Source organism: Otolemur garnettii, unplaced genomic scaffold, assembly GCF_000181295.1.
Source record: "Otolemur garnettii isolate 467f Iridium unplaced genomic scaffold, OtoGar3 scaffold00006, whole genome shotgun sequence".
Lineage (NCBI taxonomy): Eukaryota > Metazoa > Chordata > Mammalia > Primates > Galagidae > Otolemur > Otolemur garnettii.
In genome coordinates, this window is record NW_003852401.1 from 23,494,695 (window position 1) to 23,508,556 (window position 13,862).

Sequence of the window (13,862 nt, forward strand, 5' to 3'; positions counted from 1 at the left end):
AGTATATGCCTTAAGGTTACACTTAAACTTACACAGAAACTGCCAGATTTCTCTTCCAGTAAAAGTAATGCTTTGTAGTATTACTAGAAATGCTAGATAATGCTTTCTAGTATTTCTAGTATTTCTGTGTTATTAGACTCAAATGTCTGATTTATCATTTCATCATGTGTTAAAACCTAAAAGTTAAATGCTGACATACAGAATGCAGACTACAATTCCTAGCTAAATCTCAAATTCTCGTCTGGTAGATCCTTAAATATGTGTCTGCTTACATAGTGCATTTCTAGGTGGGGCACTGATTTTCAGACTTCTTAGCTGGTACTCCCAGGGCAACAGAGCCACCTCCATCCTTACAGGGCTTTTATCTCCACTTGACTTCCTTCTGTTCCTTCAAAGTGCTCTCCAGGCTTCTGAAGAGGGACAAAGTTCCTCTTCCTGCAAACATGGGGCAGAAAGCAAAATATAGCTTTGCTACTGTCAAATAGTTACCAAAATACCAGGTCTTGTGGAATTTTTCCAACTGACTAGTATGTATAGAAATAAATAAATAGACATATACATATATAAGTTTAGTTTTTAAAAACTAGTTTAGAAATGAATTTTTAAGAAAATAAACTATATAAAGAACAGTTTATAAAACATTACACATTTTGACTTACATAGCTATGTTAAAGAACTGCACAGCCAATCCAACAAAAGCTTCATTTTCCTTAAATTATTAATGGACTATTAATAATATCATTTAGGCTTGTCAGTAGTTATGTCAACTTTTGCTATAATTATTTCACTTTTAATGTGAAAAGTTTTCTTCGATTAAGAGTCATTGGATTAACTTCTTTAATACATATTTAATTCTTAAGTATGTACAGTATAAATTCTTATATGTACAGTATATAAAATGTGAATACACTGTTGGACACAAAATATTTGATACTGAACTTTAAAATTTGTACTAGTTTTCACTTTTATGAAAGGTAACTTACGGTAGTACCTTTGAAATAATCCATTATTGGATTTGCCTTTTCAAATTTTTTTATAAAATGTTTATCTGCAAGATAATTTTCATGACTGTGAGAAATGAATAAGCTCTCAATTTTAGACATTTGTCCATTAAATGCTGCAAGAAGACTAGTGCATAGCACAGTTTGAACATGTTTTTTATTTGTATTTCTGGTTAATTGAATAATTGTTTTTGCTCTGTATTACCAGTATTTTACATTAGATCTATTTTCATTATTTGTATACTTTTGATAATAAAGTTCGTGTTATAAAATTGATTATATTCATTACGTGCTCTTTAAATGAAGATTTTCTATATAGATATATCTGCTGTACATTATTGAATTTTTTCATTCATGTTTGTTAAGAAATCATACTATTATGCCTTTTATAATATGTGCTATTTTATGAGAATAGATAGGTACACATGTAAACCTATCTTTGGCATTTTTAACTCCTTGCTTTTGTGGAAATGGAAACTTCATTAGTTTATTTGGAAAATATTACTATTTTACAAAAAATATTTACATTTGTTACATGTTTGCCTTTCCAGAAATGTTTTTTCTTGGTAATTTCCTTATAGTTCTTGATAGCTAGAGCCTATATTGCTTTCTTTAATGAACTGAGACAGGAATCAACTCTTGTTCTGTCTCGTATGTATACACAAAACAAGAGCTAGCACCTTTGTGCAGTATAGTTCACTGGGGCTGCTGTGACACCCACTGAAATGCTACCAAATACCATTTTCCTGAAGCATGTGTATGGAATATTATGAGTCAAATTTTTACTGTCACATTTTATGTGTAGCTCCCTCAGATGTGCTCATAATCAATAAAGTCTTAACATATATTAAGAAACCAAGACTAAACAGATATGCTGTCTCACCTAGAATTATAGGCCAAATTCTAGTTTCAGTCTCAGTAAATTAATTTCCCAGTTTACCTCTTCTCTTTTATACTAAATAAATATGTGTAGTGAATCTATTTTATGGGTCCTTTAGAATACTTACAAATCATATCTGACTGCCTATGAAGTTACAGATCATTCATATCAAAAGAAATCTTTATACCCTGTAACATAACTGTCATTATAAAACATTAATATTTATTTTGTGTAATCTTTTTAAAGTTTTAAATATGTTTAAAAATACATATTCACAGGCATATATTTTCTATAAAGGCCATTTTGTCTTCCTGACCAGAATATTAATTTTATTTTTAGAAGTGCTCTTCTGCCTTGTAGGTTTGGTGGCTACATTTTCTAAGCCAACAATCAGTATGAGTTTAATTACATAAGCATCAAGTAGTAATAATTAAAATTAAAAGTGTTTTGGAAAATTCAGCTGTTATGATTAGAAATTATAATTCTGAAAATATTTTTTAATGGATTTTTTACTAAAAGTCTAAAAGTTCAGGTTCTAAGCTTAATCACACATCTTAAAGTATTAGAAGCATAATGGAGAAATAGATCATTTGTTTATATGTTGTTATCATCATTTTTAGAATTATTTATAAATTCCTAGAGGACAAGGGTGAGATCACATTCATCTTTGCCTCACTTTGAGCAGCTTTGACTAGCTCATAGTTGGTGTTCAATAAATGAGTTCTTTGGCTTACATTACTATTTATATTTAACTTGAATTGCACATTAAGTATCAACTCTTTATTATACCTCTTACATGTGTATGAAAATTTTGTTGCGATAGGTAATAGGAAATATTTGTTTCGTGAAACTAACAATTGGCTTAAAATAATCAGGGAAAACATGAGTGGGAAATAAAACTCCAGCATTGAGACAATATATAACCTTAAGAAAGTCATTTAAGTCTATTTCTTTTTCCTTTGGTAAATAAATAAATAATTTAATTTTGCAGGTGTTAAAATTTAGCAATATAGACTTGGATTTGATTTTCTAGAAAGTTCTTATACATTTTATACTTTAAACATTATTTCTTTTAATTACAAGACACTATAAAACTTTAAAATATGAACAATAGACTGAGAAAATATTGCTTTGCCAAATACCACTGTAGTATGTGTTTTAAAATTGTGAAAAAACTTTGAGGCAAAAAAATGGTTGTAATAAATTGTTCTTTTTCATTACATATAAATTCTTTGCCAGTGTCTAGTGAGTTTCTTTCCAGTTAAGAAAGAAATTACTGAATTTTATTCTTCTTACAGAATTTGTCCTAATAGACAATATTGTTACTGTATTATCTAGTGGTAATTTGAGATACGTAAATTAGAATTTTATAAAAATAAATAGAATTTGGCCAGGAACGATGGCTTACTCCTATAACTCTAGCACTCTGGGAGACTGAAGTTGTAAGGATCTCTTAAGCTCAGTAGTTCAGGACTACCCTGAACAAGACCAAGACCCCATCTCTACTAAAAATAGAAAAAAAATATCAGAGTGTTGTGATGGGCACTGTAGTCTCAGCTACTCAGGAGGCTGAGGCAGGAGGATCCTTTGAATTCAGGAATTTAAGGTTTCTGTGAGCTAGGTTGATACCCTGGCACTCTAGCTTGGACAACAGCATGAGACTCTGCCTAAAGAAGAAAAACAAATATATTAAAGGCCCTTATATAAAAACTCACACAAGGAAGCCTACTGTCCATGTGTTGTAACACCCCAGCACTAAAGCTATATTATATATCATGCAGCCAGGTGTGGTAACATGTTTTTTTCTGTAGTAATTATATGTTTGGTATTTATGACCAGTTAACAGAATTATTTGAATTCCCTGAAGAGGTGTTTCTCTCCAGAGTTGTGATCAAAACAGGGAAAATTAGTATATCTCTACATGTGCTTAAATATTTGAAGAAATACTATCTGAGGTCATACTGATTGCCTCCATATTTCTGAGAATTTTCAAAGCCAGATTATACCAGCCTCTGAACTACACAGCAGTTTATTCTAAGAATTGATGAAGAACTCCTAAGTATTTCTATATATTGTCTTTGCAGTGTCTTGCAGAAATTTTGGCAAATTATATGATTTCTGTGTGTTTACTGTGTCTTACCTCTCCCAGCTCCAGTGGCTGTTGGACAATTACGAGACAGCAGAAGGAGTGAGCCTCCCCAGAAGCACTCTATACAACCACTACCTTCGACACTGTCAGGAACACAAACTGGACCCAGTCAATGCTGCCTCTTTTGGAAAACTAATAAGGTCAATTTTTATGGGGCTACGAACCAGGAGATTGGGCACTAGGTTAGTACTAAAAAATAAGATCATATACTAATCTCTCTTTTTCAAACTAGAATAGTTTGATATGTTGTTTAAGCAAAAGGATTTGATTATAGGTAAAAAATACAGAATTACTTAGTTTATAAAATCCCCAAGAAAAGGAAAAATGACTATTCAGTGAATACTACCAAGCCAGAATAATGGCTGGTAGTTGACCAGAATATGTTGACCTAAAGATTAACTTAGCAAAGCTTTCAGAGAAGTTGATTGTCAAACTTATATAGAAATTAGCAGGGTAACCTGCTAATTTACAGGCTGCATATACAAGACTTGCATATGATACTTTAAAAATTGGTATATCACTATATTCTCTTTTTGAAAATAACCATACTAAAGATGATGCATAGTAAATGGAAAGCTCTAACTATGGAATAGAGGAGTTGATTGTCAAACTTAACCTGCTAATTTACAGGTTGCATAAACAAGACTTGCGTATGATACTTTAAAAATTAATATATCACTGTATTCTCTTTTTGAAAATAACCATACTAAAGATGGTGCATAGTAAATGGAAAGCTCTAACTGCAGAATACTATAGCTATGTATTTCTTGACTGTTGCAAAATTATTTATGCATTTAATGGTCATTATAAATAACTATAGGATTAAAATAAAAAATTAAAGTTCAGGTGGCGCCTGTGGCTCAAGTAGTAGGGCACTGGTCCCATATACTGGAGGTTGTGGGTTCAAACCCGGCCCTAGCCAAAAACTGCAAAAAAAAAAAATTAATTAAAGCTGAGTCTTTCTTTTCATTTCAGGGAACCAATTATAAATCACTTGATAAACTTGCAAATATAAGTGCTTAAAGTCCTCATTGATGACATGGTCTATTTTATCTTTATTAGCCTTTTTTCCCCCTGCTCTTAATGTGAACCCATACATGTGTGGAAGCAAAAATATAGTTCAAAATATTTACAAAATATTATCTGCATGTTGGCCACCTCTTTGTAAAAATTTATAACGAGCAGTTAGCTACAGTTTACCATTTTCCCTATGTATAGCAACTTTAGGGGCTACTTTTGGGACACCCCATATCTTATGCTTTCTTATGAAGAAGTAGACAGCTCTGGTGAACTATGAGTGGACAAAAAGGGTATAATCTAATGGTAATAAACTGAAGAGAACTCAGCAAGGCTTATTTGGTTAGATCCTTCTATGTCCCTATGTCTTTAGAAAAAAGGACATTGCTTTGTACCAGGTACAGAAAGGACCTCCCTGAAATTGATAACAGAGGAAGAGGGGTCTGGCTACCTGTCACTGTCAGCCAATATGCAGAGAAAAGGATAGGTCCCCCAAACTTTGTCAGAATGTCAGCGATTCTGGAGAACAGTGAGAGTAGCCTCTCCAAGACTGTTCTGTTCTTCCATTTCCAAAATCACAAGCTAAAAGCAAGAACTGTGCTAACCCTTATCTTAAACAACAGTGATTAAGACTTACCTTAAACAACAGTAATCGCCACACCACAACCCATTACCCGCAATAAACAATAATTGATATAACCCATGACTCAAAACAACATTCCCATTTCAAAGTTAATCTCCTAAATCAATTGCCCTAAACTACTCAAGATATACTCTTTAGATTAAAGCTGAGTTTACAGAACAAGATCCAAGAACAGGAGACAAGGCACACTTAGGACCTAACCTAACCCAACCAGCTGTCAGCCCTCACCCGACAGACTCCATCTTACTCTCACTTCTTGTGCTCTCCCAGTGAGGATCTCTTGACCTATTTGCCAGGGAAAGCAAGCTAGGTTTTATGGCTCACTCCAGAGGAGAAAGGGTGAGGGGAGTTTTCTCTAGTTTGTATAGCCCACTGCGGCTGTTTCTACAAATGGCATATTTGGGGATAACGTGTCAGTTTTTGAGATTTATAAGGTCTGAATATATTCAAAGTATGAATTATTTTGTTCCTGTTGCATTTTAAGTGATTGTACATCTTTAGATTCAGCTCTCTCATAAATGTATTTTCTTCCATCTGTACTTGAAAAGGTAGTGTATTTTAAACTGGAGAATATGATTGTCTATTCAGACTAAAGGAATAGCTTTCATTCCCCTTAAAAAAGCTTTTTGTTTCTCTAGTATTTTTTTTCAAAACCACAAAAATCATTATCTGAGGACCTAACCTACTGCTTCTTAGCTGATAGCTCTGTAGTTATGCATACCATGCCAATATTTTGAAACTCTGGGCTTTATTCAACATTCTAATAGCAGTATTGTTGTGCTTCTTTTGTTACTGAAAGGGATTTCAGTGGTTCCTATTTTGAGACTCCATTCAAACCTTGAAACACATCTTTAAAATAGAAAGGGACAAAATTGGGGTTGTTTGGGTTTGTGAATGAGTGGAATCTATACTCCTGTAAGTACATTTGCTGTATTGCAGCTTTTACTTTCTGATGTCTGGGTTCTCACACCTTTCCTATGCAACAAATATGTCTCCTATTCCTTTTAAAATTATGGATAGTGTTTACAATTAAGAATGTAAAGCAAAAAAAAAAAAAAAAAGAATGTAAAGCAAAGCCTAGAAAAATAAGGAGAATATTAATACACAGGAGAGAATTTAAACAAATGATATGGTGAAGCCGTTCAAACCAGAACCAGATCTTTTCTAAAGTTTTTAGATGTTAATAAATATAATAGGCATGTTTTAAACAAATGCAAAGCAAAAGGCATCTTTTGTTAGATACCATCTCCAAATGAAGTTTGAAGACCATGGATGTGCTTCTTTCCTCCAACCATTCCTAATGAAATGAAACAAACAACAACAACAACAAAAACACACTCCCTCCTAACCCAAAATACAGGAACCTTAAAGGAAACCAGACACCCATTTCCTTGGGGTCTCACAAAAGAGAAATCATTGTACTCTGCAGTTTTGTCTTGTAATTTACATGTCCTGCTTCCTGCCCTAACATCTTTCAGTTTGTACAAGAGAATGCAACAAATTGGCTTAGGGTGTTTTTTGTCTTTGTTTTTTGCTCTATTGTGCAGTGGATTTTGGAGATAGGATCTTATCTGTGCAGTGGAATGCCTTTCTTTACAGGCATTAAGTTGTCATATCTGCTTTATTTTGCTAAAAGCATGTAGGTATCTATATTCCTACATTTTTTATAAACTAGTGATATTTATAGAATATGATTTTAAAGTTTTTTATATAGTATTGATTAAATATATATATTTTTAATTTTGGAAGTAAAAATCTCTGTTTTTATAAAAAATATTTAATCTACACTGTTCTTGCATTTCTTTTTGTAAATGGAAAAAAAAAATGAAAGCACTGATGCTTGCTATATGTAGACTTGTGAAAAACTATTTTCTCTTTGCAAGAATTTACATATTTAAAATGTTATTTTTGCAAGAATTTGCAAATTCCATTTAGATCAAAAGTTTGTCATTTCTAATAGCAAACATGGTCTTTCTCATGAACATGGGGAAAGTATGACATTTTTATTCTAGGTGGAAATTTGCCATTTTCACAGAGAAGTTTCCTCATATCTGTTGTGACACATCTTATTCATCCTGCAAAACTGATATGAATCCATAAAAACAGAGACTAATAATATGTTTCAAAATCAATGAATTCCTACTTCCTTCTTAGTTTTTAAAATATTACGTAACAGACTTCATCAGAACATCCTGTAACAGTAACAATATCTTAATTCATCATCTTTGAAGTAAAGAGAAAAATATTGAACTAAGACAATAGAATTAAGATTGTTTTCATTGTTCTATATAGGCACTTTATAATAAATGTGTATTTACTGTGCAACCCTTTATTCTATTAATGAGCTTTTATTGGTCAAAAACTTTTTTCCACTGTTACCCTTTCTAAATTAAATTTAAAAGATAAATTGATTGTATAATATAACTTGAGTAGAATAAATAGATTGTGTGACTAATATTTAAGTGGAAACGTATAAGGAAATATTTTTCTTAGGACCTTCAGAGTCTTACTCAGAATCTTATTTTGATTCTTCAAATGTCGCTCACCACAAAAAATACAAGTAACATGAAGAGGTAAATCATACATAAATATATAGTATTAGTAAGCTGCTTTTACTTGGTTTTCTAAATGTGAAGTTAAGTGGACAGACCATGTGATTAACATTAGCTTAACTGACTTTTGTGTTTCCAATATTTATTGTTTTTTCATGAAGAGGAAACTCCAAGTACCATTACTATGGGATTCGTGTCAAGCCAGATTCCCCTCTTAATCGTCTGCAAGAAGACATGCAGTATATGGCTATGAGACAACAACCCATGCAGCAGAAACAAAGGTAGACCCTGGACTTATCACTGATGACGTCAAAGCTATGTACTTCTCAGCTGTTTGGATCTCTTTTGTTCTCAAGAAAAACCTAAGTAGAAAAGAACGTTATTACTGTCGGCATGCTTTCACTATGGATAGCTCTTAAATATGATTTAGAATTTCAGTGATCCTGTATGTTTTCCAAATTTGAAAGAATTACCAGTCAGCCTGTTTGGTTCCTTTTAAGTTAAGTATGATATCCCAAACTGTTCAGACAAGGAAACAAAACACAAAACCTAAGGAGGAGACCCAAGTAAATACCAACTGGAGAAATTGGTTTCCGTATTCATGAGTTTCTGACACATGAATTCTGCACATCCCTTATGTCATCTCTTTTGACACAGTATGAATTTTGTAGAATGTTTGAGACTTCTTACATGTTCTTTGAATCTGATTTTCATAGACATAGAATTGTGAATGTTAGAGCTGTAAGAGACCTCAAGCATTCGTGGAGGGATGGAGGATGGATGGATGGATGGATGGATGATGGATGGATGATTGGATGAATAGAACCATAGATGTAAGAATTGAAAAATGCCTCAGTCTTGTCTGAACTCACAACCTTATAACAATCAAAATATTAAAACCCTGTTTTTGAGATGAATCCCAGAGGGGTTAAGTGATTTGTACCAGTCCAAAATACTATTGTATAGCTAAGGGCCTTCTAGTTCCATGTGCTTTATGTCACAAGTCAGAGTAAATCAAATGAAAAATCTTTCTCTCTTTGCCAGCATAGCTGAGCCATGGCAGTAGTTAAGATTTTTCTTTTCAGTTGAGCATGTAGAATTAAGTAAGAAAGGAAGCTTCCACATAGGTCCTAATCCATTGATCTGGAATGATTAGTTGCATTGGCCAGAACTCTACATCCATACATGTTTAGTCAGAAACATTAGCCCTAATTCAAGAATATATCACACAGTAGTCTTTTATCTATTTAGTCTCTAAAGACTTATTGAGTCTCTACTGTGTGTTTGGTCCTGTAGGCAGAAATAAGACACAGATTTTACCTTTGAAGTTAGAAGGGGAAGCAGATTGAGAATTGAAAATTAAAAAGGAATGCAATCTGAGAAATACTGAAATAAAGCTTTCATCAAGAAACTCTGTATTCCTTTAATACAGAGGAATTTTCAGCAAACTCTGGGAAAGAGAGGATTAGGAAGCTTCACAGAGAAAGTTCTACTTGAGCAGGAACTTAGAGGAGTCACAAAAATAAAGGAATATTCAAGCAGAGGGAAAATGCACTTAGCGTAAAGTCCATGATATCTTTGGTAAACAGTCCATGACTTGATGAGGTTGGTATTACGGAAGGAGAATTGAAGAGAGATTATTGAGTAGTTTAGTGGGAGACAAGATTTAAAAGGAGTTTGGATCATATTTTAAGGTATCTGGTTGTATATGAGCTAATAAGTTTATTGTTTGTGCAGAACATAGCTTTGAAGCTATGTAAGGCTTTGAAGAAAACAATGAAACTTTGATTTTTTCTAGAGAGATGACTTTTTGATTTTGGGCAAGACATATTTAATGGAAAGAGACTGGAGGTAAGGATCTTGTTAAGTGGCTTCAACACAGTCATAATTTCTAGTGTAAGTGTTCCAGACTGAAGAGTGGCTGCTCTGTCAGGTATCTAAAGGACTTTTAGATTTTTTTTATTCACAGAATTGAAATCTCATTTTTTAATTGGTGATCCTTATATTTTGATATGTAGCCAGTGAAACATACTAAGAAGAGCTCTGGAAAAAATCATAAAGTAAATTGTGAAATAGTAACTTATATGGCTGGAGACGGAGTTTATGTGAGTTGTAATAAATTATTATTGTTTTGAGTTTTGATTGTTTTTTCCATCTGTTAGTGGGAACTCCAGATCCATAAAAGGATCTCCAGAGCCATAAAAGGTAGCAAGCTATCTTAGTATAGTGGTAATTGCTTTTAGAAATAGATAAATTATGGATGTGTTTAAGAAGTGAATAAAACTCTGAGTAATATTAATACATTCTGCTGACTTCACTTTCTTTTTGAATTTGATTCTTATTTCTTATTAAACAAGAATGTTAGAGAACCTAAGTACTGAACCTTCTTTTAATTTGTTGCACTCTTTTAATGATAACAGTTTTGGATTATGGACAGTTGCTCCTAAAATGATGTCTTGCTAACTGATTGCAGTGTTAGCATTACCAACTGCACAGGCCTGACACTGGGATGAGCAGGGCAGCCAGAGCCTTTTCTTTGTTGTCTCTCTGAAGGAATCTATTTATAGATAACATTGATAGCCCTTAACTGAAGTCAGTTATTCCATTGTGCAGAAATATTCAGACAAGAGAAAAAAAGTTTCTCTCTATGGGTGTGTATACAAGGACTAAGTTAAGAGTATTTATTAAAAATTATGTGAAAATAACATTTTAAAAATTTGTCTTATGACATAAATTTTTAAAATAATAATTCTAAAACTTAAATGATTATACTCAGTATACATATTAAAGTTTATATAAGAAGAGACTGTCACTCTTTTGTTAAATACAATTGACATGTAAAAGGTTCAAAATATTTTTTAGCAAGAAGTAATATTTAATATTTCAGAGTATTCAAATTATTTAAATATGTCAAGGTTTAATATATATATCTATGTATTCAGATCTTCCATAGTGTCAATTTAGGTTTTCCATGTTCTTACTATAAAAAAATTTAAGTATATGTAGTGATTCTTATTTTATTAATTAAATTTAAGATTTGGAGCCCAAATTGGTAACTCCCACCTGTAATCCTAGCACTCTGGGAGGCTGAGGCAGGAGAATTGCTTGAGCTTAGAAGTTTATTATAGCCTGAGCAAGAGTGAGAATGTTTCTCTCCTAAAAATAAGAGAAAAACTAGGTAGACATTGTGATGGATGCCCTTAGTCCCAGCTACTCGGGAAGCTAAGACAAGAGGATCTCTTGAACCCAGGAGTTTGAGGTTGCTGTGAACTAAGCTGACACTATGACATTCTAGCCTGGGCAACAGAGTGAAACTCTGTCTCAAAAATAATTAAATAAATAAATAACATAAATAAATTCACAAACTGAAGTTTTAGACTTTAATTTGTACATTTTTAATTTGGAATTAAGAGTAGCTTTAGGGCTATTAATTATTGTTTTATTAATATCTAGCTTTACAATTTCTTGAGTTCCTTTGTATAAAGTGTCTCACTTAAAGATTTGATAGGCTGTAGAGGAAATTTCCACTTATCTACAAGTCAGATATTTAGCAGCATTATTCTGTAGAATATAGTCATGAGTCTGAAAATAAATAGAAATAGCTTCTGATTGGAAAGCAGATGTCATAGAGCACATAGTTTCACTTAACTGACAAGATGAAGCCATTTGCCTAAAATATAGGAACAGATTAGAACCCATTGATTCTTAGGCAATCATAGGATATGACAGCTGGCAAGAGTAAATAAAAGTAGACAGAGTCTTCTGTTTACTTTTTATGTATTCACTACAGCAATCTCTGGACATTCTATGGAGAATACTCTAGTAGATCCTTTGAGTATTGTGTTAGAGACTAGACTCTAGTCTAAAAACAATGTAATAACTGCTTTGCATATGGGTAACACTATGGATAATCAAGAGCTAAAAGGCCCTGGTTAAGTAGGCAAAAGATTGTGCAATGGATTTTTATGTATCTTTTGTTGGAAGTATTTTTTTTTTAATTGAGACTTTTTTTATTTGTCACCCTTTGTAGAGTGCATCATAGCTCACAGCAACCTCAAACTCTTGGGCTCAGGTGATTCTCTTGCCTCAGCCTCCCAGGTGGCTGGGACTACAGGCACCTGCCACATCGCCTGGCTAGTTTGTTTGTTTGTTTGTTTGTTTGTTTGTTTGTTTTTTGTTTAGCAGGTCAGGCCAGGTTCAAACCCACCAGCCCTGGGGCATGTGGCCAATGCCCTAACCACTTAGCTACAAGCACCCAGCCTGAAAGTATTATATATGAAAATAATTTTCACATTTAAATGAGGTAGTCTTTTTGTTTTCAAGGAAATTCACTCATGGATTAAATTTGTCCTAACTTAGACAATAAATAAATTAGGTTATCATAGAGCAAAAAGGAGATCAGTAATTTTCAGTTCTTCAAACTAAGTAAAAATGTTTGCTGCAGTTTATTTTTAATGCTTTTTAAAAGAAATATGTAGAGAATGTTGGCACATATATTTCAGTTATTCTTCCAAATTCTAGTAGCAAAAAATGGTAGAATAGAGCCAAGTGCTTTTGATAGTATGCTTAGCTTTGATAATATGTTTGATCGTAAGCCATTCTCAAAATATTAAATTTTGTTTGTCATTTCTTCAACAAATACATAACAACTATCATTTGCATACAGAATATGTACATTACATCTAAAAAGATATCACAGAATCATAGACTGTTAAAGCCAAAAGAGAGAGATCACCTAGTCCAACGCATCTGTCCTCTTGATGAGAAAACTGAAATCCATAAACAGTAGGTAACTTACCCATAATCATGTAGCAACCAGAACAAGAACTCAGTTCTCTTGTTTTTGTTCTTGTAAAAATTTCATCCTCCAGGAGGTAAGGTAACCCAAACAAAAACATACATAATGTAATAAAATTTTTATCTATAAAATAAGGAGAGAAATCACATTTAAATGAATATATTTCCATTGAGTGAGCAAATATGTCACTTCTTGCCTCTTTGCATGGTCCCTTCATAAGAATTGGATTCTGGGGAACAAACCTTTGTGTGGCTAAGAGGAGAGAAAGATAAGTCAATTGGGAAGATGGCATAGCAAGGACACTTTTGCTTTGGCTATAGACAGAGGTGAAAGCATGCATGTTCCTATTGAGTGAGGGAGGAAATCTAAGACCTTTTGTCATTAGATGACCTCTCTTAATATAGGTTTCGAAGACCAGTTAAAAGAATCATATATTTAAGATTGCAAAATGGGAATTTATTATAGGCTCCTTTAACACTTTTACTGAGTATCTGTCACAACCTCACTAAGCCTCAGTTTCTTCATCTGCAAAATGGAAATTAATAATAGACTACCTCACAGATGTTTTAAAGTTCAAAAGGAAAACAGCATTTAAAAGGCTTTATTTATAATTGGGAACATTCAAGAATTAGGCAATAATTATTACTGTTATTATTATACTATAAACATTAGAGAAAAATCTTTAGAAATTTTCGGGTGTTTGGGAGAAGGAACCCTTCAATTGAGCAGATTTGGCTTCCATTTCTCTATACCTCTGGGCTAGCGGTTTCCAACTTTGGTTGACGTTAATAGTTCATTATTCCTTTCCAAGACCATTAATTC

At 32.9% G+C, this 13,862-nt stretch overlaps 1 protein-coding gene across 1 annotated transcript in view; it reads left to right on the top strand.

Moving 5' to 3' along the window:
• Positions 1 to 13,862, top strand: part of RFX3 (regulatory factor X3) — a 160,355-nt gene that overhangs the window by 86,426 nt on the left and 60,067 nt on the right. The window contains exons 5-6 of the mRNA XM_023508836.1: positions 4,031 to 4,212; positions 8,404 to 8,523. Of these exons, the coding sequence (XP_023364604.1) occupies positions 4,031 to 4,212; positions 8,404 to 8,523 (302 nt within the window). The remainder of the gene's footprint in view (positions 1 to 4,030; positions 4,213 to 8,403; positions 8,524 to 13,862) is intronic.